Source organism: Ambystoma mexicanum, chromosome 14, assembly GCF_040938575.1.
Source record: "Ambystoma mexicanum isolate Mex_15411 chromosome 14, UKY_AmexF1_1, whole genome shotgun sequence".
NCBI lineage: Eukaryota > Metazoa > Chordata > Amphibia > Caudata > Ambystomatidae > Ambystoma > Ambystoma mexicanum.
Window position 1 is genome coordinate 216,607,230 of NC_090940.1, and position 20,219 is coordinate 216,627,448.

General features: G+C 43.3%; 1 protein-coding gene across 1 annotated transcript in view; it reads right to left on the bottom strand.

Moving 5' to 3' along the window:
- SOS2 (SOS Ras/Rho guanine nucleotide exchange factor 2) overlaps positions 1-20,219 on the bottom strand; it is a 1,344,468-nt gene that overhangs the window by 573,665 nt on the left and 750,584 nt on the right. The window contains exon 11 of the mRNA XM_069638977.1: positions 6,887-6,968. Coding sequence (XP_069495078.1) covers positions 6,887-6,968 — 82 coding nt within the window. The remainder of the gene's footprint in view (positions 1-6,886; positions 6,969-20,219) is intronic.

The following is a 20,219-nucleotide window of genomic DNA, read 5'->3' on the forward strand; positions in this document are numbered from 1 at the left end:
ACAAGGGAAGGAGAGGGACTATTGTTTTTATAACTTAAAGTGTCTTCAGGCGCAGCATGCTAGGTCAGTGACTAAGTGACAGGTGGACCGAGTCCACCATTGCTCCAGTTATAACATATACCAGATGCTCATGTGCCAAAGGGTGGTGAACGCCCATGAATGTTATGGACAGTGCATGTATGCCAAGGAATGATGACCCAACTGAATGACAAGAAGACATCCATTGACGAAAAGAATAGACAGCCCTTGCAAAGCTGTATTGGCCAAACAGTGCGATTTTGGAGGCAAAATTGTGGTGTGCGCTGACGAAACTACTGTTTACCTATTTGCTGACACCAACCCTTTCCAACAAAGAATTAGCACCTGGAAACGCTACATAGATGACACGAGTTTCATCTGGCAAGGGGACCTCTACATCTTACAAGAATTTCATCAATGGTTGAATGGGAGGATCCCCAAGATACAATTTACTATGGGCAGCAGCCCGGTCTCCATCAATTTCCTGCATCTAACAACTAGAAACTCGGAGGGCGGGCACACTGTATTGTACTCTCTACAAGAAGAGCACAGATAGAAATATGCTACTTCACTTTGACAGCTATCATCCTAAAAGCCTCAAGGAAAATCTGCCTTACGGACAGTAACTGAGGATCCGAAGAAATTGTTTGGAAGTTGGAGAGTATCAACGCCATGCTGACCAACCAGAAGGAAAACTAAAGGCAAGAGGCTACCCCCAAGAAACTTTTTAAAAATGCCAAAAAAAGAGCAAAGTGCACTCCAAAGGAAACACTGCTTCCTCCCAAGACGGAAAGTGTGACGTTACCACATGTGTAAAAACGTTTGGTCCAGACACAGGAAAGACCAGAGCCATAATAAAGAAATGCTGTCCCCTAGTACAACTAAGTATGCCGGAGGACCCTCTACCCAAGATGGCCCTGAAGAAAGCCAAAAATGTCAAAGAACATTTAACACATGCACGCTGTGGCAAAAAAGAAACAAGAAGTACCCTCTGGGACCTTAGAGAGATCATGGGCCACTACCCATGTGGCAACTGCAAGGTATGCTGCCTCATGAAAACATGAAAGCATTTGAAATACAAGGCAAGGAATGGACCACAAGACATTTCTCCAATTGCAAGACAAGCAACGTTATAAATGTAATTGAATGCCTGTGTGGCTTGCGGTATGTGGGGCAGACCACATGCCCCATCAACATTGGAATTGGAGAACACTGCTCGAGGATCAGGTGCAAGGTCCAAACAGCTCCCCATGTCCCACATTTCACGGACCTAAAACATGGTCTGGGTGACTTTGTATTGTGGGTGGTGGACAGAGTACGCAATAACACCAATATAAAAAACGCACTAACATAAAAGGATGCCTTGTGGATATATAAATTACAGTCCAACAAGCAAGGCCTTAATGAGATGACACCTGTAGTTTTTGAGAGGTAAAGATCTTTCAAACAGTTGCTAACAGCACTGACCCCTGAGTCACAGCTTTATGTGAAGATCCATGGGAGCCACAATGCAGCACAGACACTTCACCCTAATTGTCCACCTCACACAATTCACAACATAGGTCTATGCGATAACATAGTTTTGACTTCACAGTACTTTTAACCCAGCCAACCTGCGTCCTCTGCCTCTATCTATACCTCTCTGTTCGGAGGGGAGACACAGGAAATTCCCTAGGCCCTGCCAGTTGTTTGAGCAGGATGAAATTGGCACACGCCCCGGTGGAGCTCAGCACACCGTGCTGACCATTTCTTATTTTGGTCTGCATTTTATCTATTTGGCATGATTCCCGGGATCTCGTATAGAATCATCATCATTAACATTCAAAGTTTATTTGGATTAAGCATCCATCAAACACAAACAGCAAATACACATAAAAATCAAATCATCAACAATCAGATTATCAACAGCCAATTCATCACATTGTAGATGTAAATAAAAGCAGCATTCACAGACTCAGAGCCTTTCATAAATGTATTCAAACTTTATATCTCAGGACAATTAAAACATTTTAGATTTCCTTAAAATCATCTTTCTCAAATACGTGGCTCTTTCCAAATAGGACAGAAAGGCCCAAGAAGTCAACTCAGATTCTGCTGCATGCTATGTCAGTGACTAAGTGACAGATGGACCGATTCCACCAATGCTCCAGTTATAACATACACCAGATGCTCATTTACCAAGGGGTAGTGAACGCCCATGAATGTTATGGACAGAGCATGCATGCTAAGGAATGATGACCTAACCGAATGACAAGAAGACATCCAGTGGCGAAAAAAAACTGACAACCGTTGTGAAGCTGTATTGGCCACAACACAGTGAGATTTTGGAGCCAAAATTGCGGTGGGTGTTAATTAAACTACTGTTTTGTGTGACCAAAAAGGCTGATGTGTTCAAATGCTGCCCTCAAGTACAGTACTACTATTCTGCACCTGGGGTAGGCTTGGCACCTATGTAAAGCTAAGGGTCGCTCCTTAAAGCCCAGAGTAACCTCTCTGTTACCTTATGTTTAGAACCCCCATTGCCTCAGCATTACTTGTTTTCTCATATTTATCACTCAATTTCCTAGAGGCGGAATTTAGCAGCCAATTATGAAAAAGTCTTGCATGTTCTTCACACAGCAAAACCAATTCTTATAGACGGCATGGAATGATTTAAATGGCAAATGCAGCAGTGGCCCATTGCCACAAACTGTGTATAATGTGAAGTCCCCTTCTTGAGCTTGTTAGCAGATGGTAGGGTAGGCAGGAGGCACGAGGTGGGCATGAGGAAGATCACCTGGTTATCCCCAGTACACCATAGGCTAAGGGTAGGGACTTGTCACATTGCCAACAGACGCTATTGCTCCTTTAAGGGAGATGGGGAACAGTACCCCTGCAGAAAGCTTAAGTTACTCACAGTAGTTCCTACTGTACACCTAAACCATAGTTATCTTATCTCCATGTTCATGGGATATTGACCTTTTCTAGATGGTATTGGAGAACTAAGTTCAGCAGTAATTACAAAACATGCTGAGGATGCAAGCACAGCCATGGCAGTTCCTGCCGTCACACTCCTCTGCTCCCACCACCAGCCCCTTTCATCTGAAGACATTATCTACTATAGTGAGATCCTTATTAGCATGGAAGGAAGGAGGGGAGTATGGAGTGGCGTTCGGTAGTCACTATAGTGGCAAACAAACTTACTCCTACGTCCCGTACCCTTTTCTCCATACTCGTGGGAAACTATCAAGCAACATGCAGAAGGAAAGTGGAAACACTTGAACAAAACAAAACAAGCTAACCAAAAAAAGCTCTGAAGGACCACCTGTTCAAACTAGGCATCTGCTTGCCGTGACCTTGTATCCAACGGGTAAAGTCTGCAGAATGGGTGATATGTGGCCAAGATGGCCACTCTGCAGATGTCCTCCAGTGGCACAGGCCTCTGAAATGCCACTGAGGCTGCCTCTGCCTGGACTAAGCGTACATGGAGGCGTTGGGGGCCAGTTGATGCTGTACTTTGGTACCATTCTAAGATATAAAAGATCACACACTGAGTGGTGGAGGCTTTGGCGGACAGAGATTTGTGGGGTTAGGGGGCACCCTAAGTGACAAAGCCTACCAGATGATCTAATCTGTCTGTTGAAATAGTGGTAGAATTGTAAAGCATTGGCAACATCTAGGTTATGCAGAATCCTTTCAGACCACCTGCACTGCGAATGGACCCAGGAAAACACAGAAAAACTTACTGACCAATTTAAATGAAACTCTGTCACCACATTAAGATGGAACAATGGCTGCACGCACAAGATCACTTTGTCTTTGTGAAACTGAATAAAAGTTGCTTTGAAGCTTAGAGTCGGAATCTCTACGACTTGTCTAGAGGCTTGTCTCTCTGATGTTAGGACCACTAGGAACGCTGCATTCCAGGATATGGTTTGAACATGAGAGCGCAGGACAATCTTAAGGTCCCATTGAGGCCCAAGTTTACCTAAATGGAGTGAGCAGCTTAATGAGCACAATTAAGTGCCTCTTCATAACTGGGATTTGGAGGGCGGAAAAGAGTACCTTACTTAGCCTGGTATGCCCCTGATTGCACAACAAGAAGTGTGATAGGAATCCCATTTAATGTCGGAGGAAGTAAAGTCACTCATAAAAGGAAGGATTGCATCAAGAAAACTATATCCAACACCTTAACCAAAACATCTCCACTCCTCACCCTACCTGATCCTGGGTGATCTGCTCACTACGGTTTCCTCCCCTAGTTGCTTGTAGCTCTCTTTGTGCCAAATTGCCTGCTCTTCCCCTTCCAGGTTAGCTCTGCCCTCTTTTGTTTCTATGCTTCCCCCATGATTGAAAAGCGCTCTATTGCTTCCCAAAGCTAGGTCTGCACTCAATAAATACCCTAATAATAACTTGATATGGCCAAAGACCCAGGAGGCTGGGGCTAGGCCAGTCCAGGGAGAGCAGAATCTGGATTACAACCCAGGAGGCAGGAAGAGAGGCCCAGGGGGCTGGGTGAGGCTATGCGAGGAAGGACCATTGTGGATAAAGACCCAAGAGGCTTGAAGGACGACACTGGGACCAGGGCGAGGACACAGCAGTAGGGAACCATTCTAGATGAAGACCCTGAAAGGGTCAACCAGAGAACAATGTCCTAGAAAGTAGGAAGGAAGAGGGTGGTGCCCAAAAGGTGAATAACGTGTTCAAAGGGGTGAAGAAGCTGAGAGAGAATTAGACATCTTTTACTGTGAAATTAGAGAGCTGGAGGGTGTATATCAAAAGAGGTGAAGGAAGACAGATTTGAAGTCAGAAGAATGGCAACACAAAGGGGTGGAGAATTTGTGCAGAAATTTGAAAGTAGTAAGAAGGAGGGTGGTGCTCAGAGGAACGAAGAAGGTGCCGAAAGGGCTGAAGGTGTGAGAAAACCTGCTTACAGAGGAGTAGAAGGCAGTGAGTGATACAGTAAGGAAGAGGTTGGTGACAGTTCAGTGGACTTTGGAAATAGTGAAGAGAAGTTTGGAGAATAGGAGGAGGTGGAAGAACTTCAAGAGATAGGAGACTATCAGGAGGTGTTGGATGAAAGGGGCAAACCTTACAAACACTGGCTAACAGAGGATTTTGGGGAAAAGGTGGTAGGAGAACACCAAGGCGTGATTGAAAAAATTAAAAATAAATGAAGAGAATATCCAGACAGGATTATGGAAGAACTAGGAGGAAGTTGAGACAACCGGAGGAGTTGGAGCCGAGAGAGGCCAGGAAGGTTCTAACGGGCCTGAAGTAGAGGTAGAGGTAGATGTTCTTCTGGTGCAAAAATGTTTGATCTACGTCTCCCTCCTCAAAAAGAGCCACAGAAACCTGTAGGCCAGAAATAGACGTGCTTGGCGATCGACCAAAGGGTCTAGTAAACCAGAGAATGGGACTACGAGAAAGATTCTTAAACCCCTAGAAGCCCACACCATCAGGGTTGAGAAATCCCAGGAAACCTGCACCGGAGGACTAAGGGGAAACATGGACACTGAACAGTTGTTTGAACATTTAACTTCCTGGAGTTCAGACCATGGAGAGAGTATACATTCCGACAGTTTTGTTTGGTGAAGACCAGTTCTGATTATAATTTTCGTCATCCCTTGAACATATATCCCTTGTACATTATTGTTTAAGAGAGAAGTATGGATAGTCCGATCATCTGATCCAGAAAAGTTTTGTAAGTAGTCAAAAGCAGAAGTTCTCTAATGTGGAGCACACAGCATCAGCGCACAGAGCCACCTCAGCACAAACACCCTCAACTAAAGAGTACTGTTAGTGTGCGGTCAGTCACTGTGTTTTATATATCACCTCCATATCTAAGGTTCAGAAAAGACTGCATATTAGTGTGGGTATTACCAGGTTTAGAAAGTGGCTTCCCAAATAGAACAGCAAGCCTGCACCAATCCTGCATTAGTGGACAGTGCGTCATGAATGTCATTGGTAAGAAAATGTCATTGGGCTGTTGGAATCGGATAGGTTATCCGTGACTGAAGCCTGAATGAGGATGCTCATCTTCCTCAGAGCAAGTGTGGTTCTTTAAAACAGGTCTTGATCGTCACCGTAAAAAAAAGTGTGGCATAGCTATAACCCTCAACTGGCTTATGCACATAGTTTATTTACATTGTTTATTTTGTTAGCGTGTGCTCTACTGAGATTACAAAAGCAGGTCATGATATGGAGTAACTGGGTGCTCTAAATCGCAGCAACCACACTTTACGGTAGGTGTGGGAGGATTTCTTCTGGAACCCAAATTCGGCAGCACTCTTTTTGATGACAAAGGGCTCAAGAGGACCTGTCTTTTCGACCTGTGCTAAAAAAACATAATGAATGGACATGTAGACCATAAGTGTTTGGGGCAGAGGCAGTCTACCTAAATTAGGGTGGAGTTTATTTACAAAGAAAAGTTATGCAAATGGTGTACAGTCTGCACTTAAGCAAACGTTGAATGCATGGAGACATGCACAAAACACTGTCATAAACAAACCCTGAGGTAAATTGCAAGATGCAAAGAGTACTGAGGAGCAAGACTTCACACCAGAAATATGAATCTTGAGACACAAAAGACCCTGTTAGCACATTTCGAAGATCCTTCTTCAGCAGAGAAAAGAACATTATGGATGTGTGAAGATACCTGTAGTGGCAGATATGTAAAGTTACTGTTTAGTTCTGCTATAACTTTTTGATGTTTACCGTAAAGCAGTTAAACTGCAGCGGTAGGACTACTACCCAACACTCCTAACAAAAGGATGAAAACAGCGGTCAGATGATATAACATAACTCCTATTTTCCTTTTTTTCTGTATCTCAACAGAAACATATTTGTCAAATTTCTCAATACAATGTGTGATGGAAGAGTAATTTACCTTTCAATTAACAAGCTGAGCAACTCCTGTGGCTTGCAAAATGAGCGGTACGTAGTCAGAAAGGTTCGCACAAAATTAGGATCTGAAAAGACAATGACAGGTTAACATAAAACAGGTTTTCTGAAAACGTCCTAATTATACTTTCTATCTTATACTTTAGTGATCACAGGTGTCTCATTGAGATTCTGCTCCGAAGTGCGCCACTGATTTTGCACTCTAATGTCGCACTGGACTTCTGCTTTTGGGTGTCCTATGCTGGGGTTTGCTCCCATGTGTCCCACTGTAATGGCGCTCCCAAGTGACCTGCTCTAACGCTCACAGGAATCCCACGTGCTCCATTGCAATTGTGCGGTCCTTAAATTGTACCCTGTAGGGAAAGGCACTTCACTGTTGATTTGGTAGCCATTGCAATCTGCTCCCATATGTCTTCCTGAGTCTTTCTCAAATGCAATTTAAGAGCAGACGCTGCACCCTCTCCACTGCTGGGAACACCAGCTTATTCCAGAGTGACTCTGGTCCTTTTCATCATAATAAACTTACCTGAGGTGCACCAATACCAAGATATCAGCACGACCACACCAGATCAATGTTCCAAAACCCCAGCAAGGTCTCCACTGACTATTCCCTTCACTAATAAATGAGTTCCAACATGCTATACACATACAAACTAAAGCAAAGCATCCACACACGGCAATCAAACACCTGTCTTATCAGAGCGCAACTCTTTACTAACCAACTTGTATATCAATTCCAACAAACGTATCCTCACAATATAAAGGGTCCTCTACACACAGATAAGCACTGTTGGTACAAACAACCTATAAACAGAGTGACACAGTATCTGGCTACGTCCGGTCTGCACACATGAACACAACAGAAAAGTTATCTAGTATTTTCCCTCTTTTCCCATTAACCAAAGTCCCTCTCTCTTTCAGATCTACCAGAGTGCAAAGAGACCATGTAGCTGGCAGCAGAGCGTGGTATAAAATCCAATAAACGGGTAACCTTTGAAAGGATTATATAAGTGGAATACAATAACCTACAGAGCAGAAAAAAAAGAAAGAAATGCATAGAAGCCACTTCCTGACCAGGAGTAGCAAATTCTGCTGTTGTCTCAAAATTATGTAATACCTACAAAAAGTCAAATATCTGGTGTCAGTTTCTTCACAATATTGGTAATCTGATGTCATGAGAAGATTGCCCTTGGATGCAATTCATAAAAGATGCCATCATTTCTTTAGAGATTTCTTCAGAGACCATTTCAGTGACCATTTCCGACACCTAAGGACAGTGAAGGGAGAGTGCATACACATAACTCTATCAAATAACAGGAAAGGCGATGGTGAGTATTTTGAGATGAGGAAGATGGTTATGGCTTAGATCAACTACAAGATCTAGAAAGCACTCCACCTACAAGTAAAACGGATGAGATGTCGGTCTACCTTGAAAACTGGTGCAACTCCAATCATGGCATCACAGGGATGGATTCTTCTTTCTGACCTCTGGTTTTTGCTAGGTGAAAAACCTGAGGGTGTCTCCCTAACTAGTCCTCGGGGATCTGTCATCCAGGTGGCTCGACACGGCCATAGCTTTTGGATCCAGTTCCTGGGGTGGGCCAGTGAGGGAGAATCACCTGGATGGGGGGTCCTCTGGAGTGGAAGTGGGACACAGACAGGTGTGACACGGTATACCCCTTCTTCCAACACCTTTTCACCATCCTACCATGTAGTATATTCAGAAACACTGCTCCCACCCCTTCACATGAACACTTTCGCACACCACGAAAGACAACAGACTAACACCAGCGATGTTTACCTACATGTCCCAATTCAAGGGTCAAGCAAAATCAGGCAGTTGACCAGAATCGCACGCACCTGAAAGCCCTTTCCCTTCCCCACAGGGATAAAAGGTGGAGCACAAGAGCACAGTAAGAGCAGGGCAGACCGCACGATGAGAGAGATATCCAAGCACGGCTGTTAAAGAGGAGAAAGGCGGGGAGAACCGAAAGGGGCGACAAGGGGACAAGGACCTTGCCCTTTCCAACCCAGACCTGCACAGCTTCTGTGGAAGGAAATGTAAGACCGCGAACAATAGCTTGAGTAAGAACAATAATAATAAAAGTGTGTTGCAGCAGATGTCAATGGTACACAGAGCATGCCTACGCTGATAAGCAGGACAGAGAGAGACGCCTGCTACCGTGGTACCGTCCTTGACGCCAGATACAAGTAAAGCCAAGCGGTTCATCACAACTGGTGAGTCGAGGGGAGAACCGATAAGAAACCAAACTGTGTTGAATGAAAGCCGCAAAGTGGGGAATTAAGAAAAGAACCAAGAACTGTGAACCTTGAGGGAAAACCAGCTGCCGAAGGAGTCCGGCACCACGTGGGTGCTCAATCGAGAGACTCTTGTTAATCCTGTGTTTGTTGAACTACCGATACCAGAAGGCACTAGGAGAGCAGCAAGAAAAAAGGTCAAAACTGGTCATACAGAGGTCTAGCAAAAACCCCTGTACAGTCGAAAGTCTCTGAACTGCATGTAATAGGAAAATCAAGGGAGATGCATCGAGCATAGTGAGATTTGAAATTCGAGAGGGGTCCGAGCCCGGAGAGGGGGATCCAAGTGAGAAAGGCAAAAGAACAGTAATTGATAAAGAGTTGGCAAGAGTAAACCCGACGGAGGGATGCGATGGAAAGGGGGCGAAGTCTGTAGTACCAAATGTTGACAGGAGTGAACCTGACAGAGGGATGTCCACAGTGAACTGTTAGATTTGTGAATGTCACAGGTGAAATTGATCTGAGAAAAGCCTTAGTGAACCCGACAGAGGGAGGCTGATATGTGGAGAAGGGTTTGAACCCGCAAGCGGGGAAGCCAGGGGGCGAAGAATCCACACCCTAAGTGCAATCCAAAAGCAACTCTTGGAAGCCAGAGAGCTAAACACTGAAAGTCCTGATATTGCTAAGATTTGCTTGCGGATCTGAGCCAAGAGGGGGATCCAGGGGTGAAAGTTATTTTTGGAACCCATCAGGTCCTCGGAGCAAGAGCATTTTTGTAGAAAAGAGACAACCACCAAAGGTCCCAATACCTGAAACTGAACTGTTGTCTCATGCTGGGAAAGCTCGTGAGTGTGCTGTGCTCAGGAGTCCCGCCTTGTCCCGTGCCAAAAATGTGGGGAAGGGAGACCCCCGGCTACTACATCCTGACTTATCATTTGTGAACACTTCTTTCTTTTTTGCATCTAGTTCTAAGGACTGGCAATCATTTTCTTTTTTAGTATAGGCCCTTTTATTTGACAAGATGACACTAGGACTGCCTTATTTTTCATTTGCTGGTCGTAGCTTGCTCCCATCTTAGCTTAGGCATTTTTCCCACCTGCATATCCAGTTTAATTAACACCCTTGAACTGTGATCACTTGTGTCTGTCTTTACTGTTGCCACCATGAGTTCCTTACAGCTATATACTGTTCAATAAATGTAATAGAAATCATGCAAATGTGGTGCATTGATAATAAAGATAAAGGGGACATCAACTTCCCTCCCACCTTTGCGGTCTTCTTGAGGGGAATAAAAAGTTAGCACACTTTGTTTTCACTTATATTGCAGAAGGTGGCAAGAGGGTGAATGACTGATGTTGTGCCACGGGCTCAGAGCAGTTTGCAAGGCGAGAGCATGAGCAACTCACAGAAATATAACCTAAACGGAGACCACTGGTGCAGATCCACGAACAAATGAATCAAGACTAAGTCCACCTCGGCTATCCCTAACCCGTGCGCCCTTCACAGGTACTTCCTTCCAATTGTACTCATATTATTGTACCCTATTACTCTATCCACTTGAAGGACAATTGCTCTGTTGCTTCGGTTAGTCTGGTGCTATACAAAACCCAATACATGCATACAAAATTAGAAAGTCTTTTTTGTCTCTGTGTGGAGAACTTTATTTGATCTATTTGTTAAAACTCATGCAGGTTTTCTGGGTAAATCATCCACACTCCACTAATATTGACACACACCGCCACCCACACACGCATCTATATCATACAAAACAATTGTAGTTGTTTGGAGCTTGTATAGGTAAGATTTTCTTGAATAAAAACACCCAGGTCAGTCATGAAAAATTACAAACTGTAGGAAAACATTGCCTTCTTGGCTTCAAAAATCAATGTGCAATGGCAAACATGTTTTCAATGGTTAGTACATCAAGTATTAAAAAATGTTCCTTTATGCTCAGAAAAACATTATTTGATGTAAAATATGCCAGCTTGCCATGTACATGCATCTTGCTAGCTTTCTAGTTTCATGCTACCAGTACTTAATGGCTGACAAATTAAATGGGACCTTCTGCTATTTCCGAACAATGCCATTCTTATATCGAAGAGCCCAAGGGGTTTCTGTCTATAAATATTGCTAAAACAAAAATTATGATTTGTCGTCCAGGAGTTTAACAACAAACTACCTTCCCCAAATGTATAGTAAATCACGCTGCAAAATGTGGAAACCTTTAATTGCTTAGGCCTATGACTGCTGAATAGATTTAAATGGTATTCCCAAGTACAAAGCATCGATATTGCCCTAGCAAAAGGACAGTGGCGCAGTTGTTACTTTTGCCCTATGATATGGAGGCAAACCATTATCCCATGCACTGGAAATATACAAGGTCCTGAACCTTGATTTGGTAATAGCACACTCCCTGTTCATTAAGGAGAAGTCTATCTTTTTGGCCTTCATGGATCCGAGTATGGCGTTTGATAAGGTCAACTGTGCTAGGTTGTGTTAGGGAGATTTATAATTTTTATGCTTCATTCCCTCTGCTAGTGAGGCTCCCACCCCAGCACATTCTGCTGGACTTCTGGACCTTCAATCCTGAATGAGTGGAGCCTGTTTCCACTCATTCATTCTTGAGGGCTCTGTCTTTTGGAACTCTATTCTTTGTATTCACCTGTTATATGGAGTCTATCCCCTCCATAGCTCTTAAAGGCATCTGTCTTTTTTATTACTGAAGCACATAGCTCCTTACGGGCAGTGTTGCTGGGGACCCTTATGGTCCTCCTTTAAGATTCTTTTTCTATATCCTCAAGTAACTAGAGTTATAGATACTTAGCATCTCTCCCAAAACTCTATAGTCGGAGACTGGCACACACCACCTTCAGTTGCGTGGCAAAGGGATACCTAGTATCACCCTTCTCTCTACTCCTGTGACTTTTTAGTCACATGAACAATCTCCGAGTTATAGCTGGTGGCATTGGACGCATTCTACCAACTATTGTATAATTGTTATATCGCAGGCTATGTCCATAGCCATGATGGTGCACAATAGGGGCACCCAAGTACCAACTTGGGGCCTCCCTTCTTTTTTCACCTTTACTAGCATGGTTGTCCTTTGCTAGCCCTTCTACCATTCTGGGAGGGACGGGGGGGGTCAGTGTGTGTGTTTTGCCTTTGGGTGGAGACCTTGGGTATCCCCACCTAGGCTTCAGAGTGTATGGGCAGGCAGGAAGTGGGGAGGAATCTTCCACCCCTGTCCTTAGTCTGCCAAGAGTGAATGAATAGGTCCTGATTGGACCGCCAAACACCCCCCTTTCTGTAAAATGCTGAGAGAGATTGCAAAGGGGTGTGTGTTGGAACTGTATAAAAGGTGAGGCTTCGGAGTGAAAAGCAAGTAGACCACTGGAAGCTGAAGTAACCGAAGATGACCAGAGGCCTGCTGATGCTTTGCAACACCGTGAAGTGGCCACTGCTGTCCTGACTCCATTTTCTATGCGACAGAGGAGCTCCGAAGCGGACAACTCCTTCCCCTTCGCTATTGGGAACTAATCCCAAGACGAACTTTGAATTGAGGCATCTTCCGAGGTACCCAATACCAGGAGACCTGCTGCCCATTTCGAGTGCTTCGTCGTGGAAGGGCTGAATCCGTCCAAATCTTTGCTGAACCCGTAAGGACCCTCCAGGGGTCCGATCCAAATCACCCAGGCCTCCTCACCAGAGTGCGGGACTGCAGGAAGTGAAGAAGATTGACCGGACAATCCATGTCTTTGTTGGTGCTGGAGAAAAGGCACCAAAAACCGCAGAGTGAACCAAGAAGTTGCTCAAAGTCGTGCCCTAAGTCCTCCCTCGAGACTGAATCCGGGAGTCGGGTCCACAGCAGCAACATCGCAGAGCATCCGGCAAAAACATTTTCTCGAAACCTAAGGTACTGTGGGGAAAAAGAAATTGCTTACCCGCCTCCAAGAAGTAGCTCCAGAGCATTCCAAGAAGTGTCCCGGGTCACCCCCTCTTACCTCCGACCCAAGATGCTGGTTGTGTCCCTTCATTGAGTCCTTTTAACAGGTCTCCCTTGATAGTTGTTAACCTGCTACTTCTATAACACTAGAGACTGGAAGAAATTCTCTGGAACTCTTTATATTCTGCTGCTGTCAAGACCTTGAGCCCTCTTCGAACTGCCTGTAGATAGGGTTGTGTTTTTGGACTTAAGAGTTTCTGTGCGTGGAAACCCTCTCTAGAACAGTGAACCAAGCTAATGTTACATTAACTAAACATTTTCCTCCCTTAAAGTAACCTTACTATATGTGTATGAAGAGTATATTTATTACCATATAAACTGTTAGAAACCGCAGGTGTGCGGAATAACCGATATGATAACATTGTAATTTCACTTTCTAACGTTGCTACAAATTTAACCGCGAACAAACACGAAAAGGAAAGTGTCCTTTGAAGTGTATAATAAGTATTTAATTGTATATAAATTATAAGTCTAAGAGCTTCTTTGGTGTGCATGTCTAACTAAGGTTCAGTGCAGTTACCTACAGCTCACATCTTCTCGCTAAAATAAGCCTGATTGCTCTGCCACTCTACCAAGGTCCTGAGTTAGTACAGACTGATACTAAGAGTTGGCGATCTACAAACCACTGGGATCACTTACTAAAAAGTCTTACTACCAGTAGGACTTTAGGAAAACTCCCCTAATAGGTTGTGGAGTGTACTCAGAGTCATGAGCTGCCCAGACGCTTTGGTGGACCTAATGGAAAGATGGTACCACTCTACAGTGGCCCAAGTTAGGAGTGGAGACGATGGTCAATGCACCCCTACTTTCCAAGTGGACTGTGCAGTGCGCCAAGGCTGTGTCTTGGCCCCCATACTTTTCTGTCTTTATACCTTCTTTATACCTTCTCCGCTTTTCTTCCCTCACATTCCTGCTCTTTCCCCTGTCCTTACCTCTTCTAACACCTACCACTCCCTTGCTCACCTCCCCCCTCTCACACCCTCCTTACCTCTACAATACTGTAAGTTGCTCTTAATGCGGTTTTCAGGTTGTGGTTCAATTGTCATCTAATGCTTGCTGTATGTTTACTTGTTCTTATGTAAAGCACTTTGGAGTAAAGGGCTACATAAATTCAATAACATACAAATACAAATATTAACGGCATATATGAACATCTATTGAAATCCTCCTCTGACTTCCCTAGGCTGGGCAACAGACATCTGCCTTTACTTGCCTACGCTGACGACACAGTCTTAATAGCCCGCACCCCCAGATCGTTACAACGCTTGGTTGATGCCTATTCCTGCTTTATGGACACACTATGGTTTAAGATAAATGCCTGGAAATTAGCAGTCATAGTTTGCCGTGGGAGGAAGCGCCCCTTAAGGTTTGTCAACCTCAAGAGTGAATCATTTCGATTATCTGGGGGAGAGATTTTCAGGAAATTTTGGGACAGAGGCTCAGGTCGAGAAGCAGTCACAAAGATTTAAGCAGGCCATTGGGGGGTAAACAGAGCTCTTTCAATGTGAAATCATTAGAATTTGTGCTGAAGGTTTACCATGGCAAAGCCGCTTCAGTGGCAAGATATGTTATGGAGCTGTGGGGCTTTGATAAGTTGGCGACTATTCAAGTGGCTCAGAATGATTTTTTTTAAGAGCATTTTGGGGCTGCTGTGTCTACCCCCAATTTTGCAGTTCATCAAGAGCTTGGCTGCCAGTTTTAGGGTGATCTTGCCGCTTTCTTACCTGTCAGCTATTGGCCCACAATTTGGGGGGAGTACTAAAGCTTTAATGACTCTGGAATGAATGAGCTATTTGGTGTCTAGAGACCTCCATTCAAACTTCCCATGGCTCAGATATGTGAAAAAGAGGATGGCTGTAGCAGGGGTAGATTATCATTTCGATAGGCCAACTCTGCTGTCTCATATGGCTTCAAAGTTTGAGAGAACAAGTGTGCTCCAGTCTCTCTTGGCTACTAGCGAGTCTTTGGAGGTCATGAGGCCCGCTAACAGGACTCATTTGATAATTACATCCCCTGGCCTTCAAAAATACCTGAACCGGTCCAATCACCTGTCCCAGCGCTCTCCTGTCACAAGGGCCTTTTTTAACTGCATACATCTGAGAGCTGCGACAACGGCTTGGTCCAAAAAGAGTGTGGACCAGTCATGTCCCCTTTGTGGGGTGTCCAAAGAAGACCTGGCTCATTTTTTTGTTTGTTTTGTCCTACATTCTTACTGATTAGGGATCAATCATTGAAGTCCGTATTGCAAGGCCAGGGCTTTCGCTGTTATAAGCCCGCTTTGTATTATCTGTTACGGGCAGATTCGGCTCAGGGATGGGCCGTTTTGACGTTCCTAAAGCGTGCTTTATCATTAAGAGAACACCTATTGAATTGTGTCTGTTCATGATTTTACAGTTTTGTTCAAAGGTTTTTAGGATGATTTTATTTGTTTAATGTTCTATGGCTAGTATGATGTAATTTTTTGCGTTTTGATGGTATGCAATGTTTTAACAACAAAAACGTATTTGAATTGAATACAAGATTCATGCTATTCCAGCAGCTAAGTATGGTGCAGACATTTGGGGCCATTGTCATTTTTCTAGTCTCCAAGTTAGGGAGAACAAATTATTGAAATGTCTTAGGGGACTCCCTTATAATGCTGCTTAGATTTAAATAAATCTGGAATTCGGCATCCCAGGTATCAAATATTATTCCATTATGAAACCCTTAAGGTATTGGGTAAGGTTGTGGAACAAGGACGAAAACCTTACCGCTTGGGACTTCGTGACATACTAGAAATACAAGGTGGCAAAGCATTGATATGGCTACAAAACGTACCACCATTGGGCATGCCATCTTTCTGGGACCATCCAAGTAAATATGGGATTTACTTCAAAGTTGTTATAATTGCTTCCTTCAAGGACTGGGTCTTGAAACACCAAATAGACAACTGCCCTTCCCTGCACAAGGCATTGAATTACCGGATACTGAAGCACTTTTTGGGATTTGAAAAATAGATTGATTAGTCCTGCGTAAGATTTCAGAAAATACTCTTTGCAAAGCTGTACTGGGACATAGTGCAGCTCTCAAAATGTACTAGTCGCTGGGGTATAGAATGTTCAACTAAATGCCCATATTGTATCATCTGGAACGAGGATGAATAGCATTTGCTATTTACGTGCCTCATGTATCACAACCTAAGGGCTAAATGGCTTAACCTTCAACTCATTGGACATTACTAGACATAGGAGTGAAGCGTGCTTGCTTCTTAAAACAAGTTCTTCGATTTGTGATGCAGTTAATACACTTTTAATGAAAGCATGTGCTCGTAGGTCGGAATTGTTATAAAATAATATTAAAGTCGATTTTATATATGCAAGCAAAAAAGAGACTACTTTCCAAAGATGTATGGAATTTTCAATGTGCATACATAGCGTATTTTAACTGAGTGTGTGCAAACAATGGTTGATTTTTTGTATTTCAAATGTTTTGTATGCTTTGATGGCTTTGGCCGAAATAAAGCTAATTGATTCATTGGATGACAAAAACCTCTTTGAAGCACTTTAACTCTAGAGTAGATTACTGATATGCCAGTGTTTTCTTCAAAAATGAAATGAGTTTAACTCCTTTTCTTTTATGTCGTGTAAGACGGATACACATTTTACATTTTCACAACTATGAAAAACAGACTAATTTCTATATATTTAAACACAATTCCACCTATTTTCCCAAATGAATTAAATCAAGGCATATGCAAACAAGCGTAAATCCCCTTGGTACATAGATAAAACTACATTCGTTTTATGGTCTTACATGATTTCTTCTTCATATTATGTACTTAGTCCGCCACCCAGTGTTCAAAATGGAGAGAATTCATTTTCAGGCACTTTTTAATGTCTCGTCTGCGGCAGCAGCCCCACATCTGTAATAAGTGATCATCAATACAACAAAATATGTTTCTATTTTTCTTGCTTGCACATCCATTTTATCATTTTGAAAAAATGTAGAACATGCATGTTTGGGTTTCTACAATTCATAATTTATTTGCAGAATAAAAGATAGTTTATTGAATTTTCCAGGGTTGCCCTGAATCTCCATCTGTTACTCTTGATTTCTTGTAAGGTTGTTGTGCCTTGGCCGCAAATCTTACAATACAGTTTGACTTCAACTACACAGGCTTTAACGTTGCCCCTGCTCTGAGGTGGTAAAGAACTAGACTTTCCACTCTTCCAGGCTGCTGAAGTGCCGTAATACCATGCCGACTGGTTGACCTGACTGTCACCTTTTCTTTACCCAGCTTTACAAGGACTTCGGTCTTTGATCCACTTGACTTTGGGAACACCCTCACAATTTGCATTGTGTAGTACTTGTGTTCTTTATTGAGCGGGCTTCATTACCATTTCTATACTTGACGTACTCCCATTTCTTAGAAGTGACACACAATTCACAAAGACTCCGCCCTTCTTGTTCTGGGGAGGAGGGGAAGGAGGCAAACTTCATTGTATTCTATTTCCAATGAAAAAATAAATCTCTTACATTACATCTGGTTGTTACTAGAATATATCTGGTTTATTCATTTTTTGAAGAAATTGACAATCTTACCTGCCAACAGCCTACGGGCAGAGTTAAATAGCAGGAGAAAAGATGGTCCTTAAAGTAGAGTCTCATCGAGCAAAAATTGCTAATGGGAAGATATTGTTCAGACACATCTCGCTCATTGCTATGAACACACCTCTGTTGCCGGGTGGCTCAAGAATTTTGTGCGAAAGAAATGTTGGACAAACCTTTATCAGTCTTCTTGTTAAATAGATGTTAAAGAGGTCACATTTGGTGTTATTCATTTGCAGCCATTCTCGTACTGAACTTTGTTAAACCTACATCATGCATCTATGGAGTTTCGTAATAAGAGCATAAAGGAATGACAAATTCTTATAAGAATAAGTCTACAAACATGGATAATCATTCTAGTAGAGAACTTCATGATGCCATAAGAGGCCCTCTTGGTATTTTTTTCAGTGTCCTGCAAGCATTTATTTGTATTTTGTTTTAAGAGTTTTATAGTGCGCAAACTCGAAAGAATGCCAGTTCAAAGCACCAAAGGGAAACATCATAAATGAAAACAGTACAAAGAAAGGGAAACAAAAAGCAAAATGGGATGGTGCTAGAGGCCACTGATAGCTTTACAAGCAACATGGCCTCAGGTTGCAGTTGCAAGAATGGCATATTTACAGAGTGGTGGCCGAAGCAGTAAATCTAAAGATAAGGAGCTTACAAACATCTAAGACACTGGGGGTCCTAACATTTCAGGAACATAATATGACGGGCAGATTAGGAAATGAAGAGAACACCTTTTGCAAAGCCTCAGGCAGACAGCTTCAAAGTTAGCAGGTTAGACAGGAGGATGATCATTGTGTCAAAGGGCTAGACAACCGCTACATAATGTAGGGTTAACTCAAAAAGGGGCAGTAAAATGTGGGTTGTTCTTAGTTAGGGAAGTCCAAAGTAATGGGTACTGCTGTAGTCCAAGGTACATAGAACAAGCATCAATTTGGGCCTGGAATAACAGTATATTATCAAAATAACCTCCCCGAGTTCTTAACTTGATCTAATGTGGTAGGGCCCAGCCCAATGAGGTATGGAGGATTTGCGGGGGCAATTGAAAAGCGATGTGCTTGGAGTGGGGAGGCCAAAGAATTGTCTTAGAGCTATTTAATCAACGTTTATTATCCATGGTCCAATCCTGAAATTTCTTTGGAGGAGCCAGCAATGTATAGTTTCTTGTTGTTATGGTCCACATTCAGCAATACCTGTGCTTTATACATGTATCATTGAAAGGAATGAGTGGCAGGATCAATGATATCTGCCAAGGGTTAATATTTATGTTAAAATATCAATTGTGGTAACATTGAGCCTTGTGCTACTGTGCTCCTCCAGATAAAATGATTGGATTTGAACTCCCCTACTTTTCCCCCCCCTAAGATGTGATGATCTAAATAGTAGGTGATCCAGACCACAGTAGTTCCTTCTATTTCTATCTGAGCCTTTAGACTTTGCAATATTGTCTGGTGATTGACTACATTTTATGCAGCCTGCCAGACAAATGAGGAGGGACATTCGGTATACTTTTGTCCAGTAATTTCAACATTTCCGCTTTCATGAAAAGGATGCTAATTCCCGTACTCCTTTTAGGACAAAAGCCAGACAGTAATTCTTTTTTCAAATAGTTTAGCAATAAAAAGGATGTTGATAGTAAGGTCTGGTCAAGGTCCTTCGCATTGGTGTTATATATTTCCAGAAGGTATTTGTATCTAGCAGTAAGCAAATTGTTGCCAATGCTTGAATTCACAACACATGCCCCTCATCCCAAATGAGAAGACCCATCTCCTGCCAGAAATCTGTTCTGGGGTATAATCAGTGTTGCTTTCGACCTGGTCCCTAGGGAGAGGCTATGGTCAAAACGTGCAGCCAGGGGGCTGCCCACCTGTACTACATTTTATAAAATTGCTCCACTCTGACAACACGGTGCAGGTTAGGCTGGATAACGAGGGGACACTGTCTAGGCCCATGGTCAGTTCTAGAGGGGTTTAACAGGGATGCAGACTGGCCCCATTCTTGTTCAATATGTACCTGACTGACCTGCCGGTATACTCAGAGAAGCTGGATACCTCTCCGCCTGGGATCAGCTCGGAGCATGTTAAATACCTTGCCTATGCCGATGACTTGGTTCTTGTGACTTTTGAGAGTGTGAGAAAGTTAGCAGAGGGGCTGTGGAGTTATGCAATGGAAAACAAGCTTGTTATCAACAGGCAACAGACCCATGTCATGCTCTTTAACCAAAAAAGAGTGGCCCGCCGAGTCTTGCAGATGGAGGGGACCAGAGTTCAGTATACCGAAAAATACAGGTACCTGGTGGTGGAGCTGGAGAGAAGGAACTATCCCTCATGTGACACAGGAAAGCTATGTAATTAACCGCGCTGATTGCTGCCTTTAGTAAGAACTCTGCACAGTTTAGCCTTAAAGGCATACTGAAACTGTATAAACAGCATTTCTGCCCGGCTGTCTTGTATGGCCTTGAATC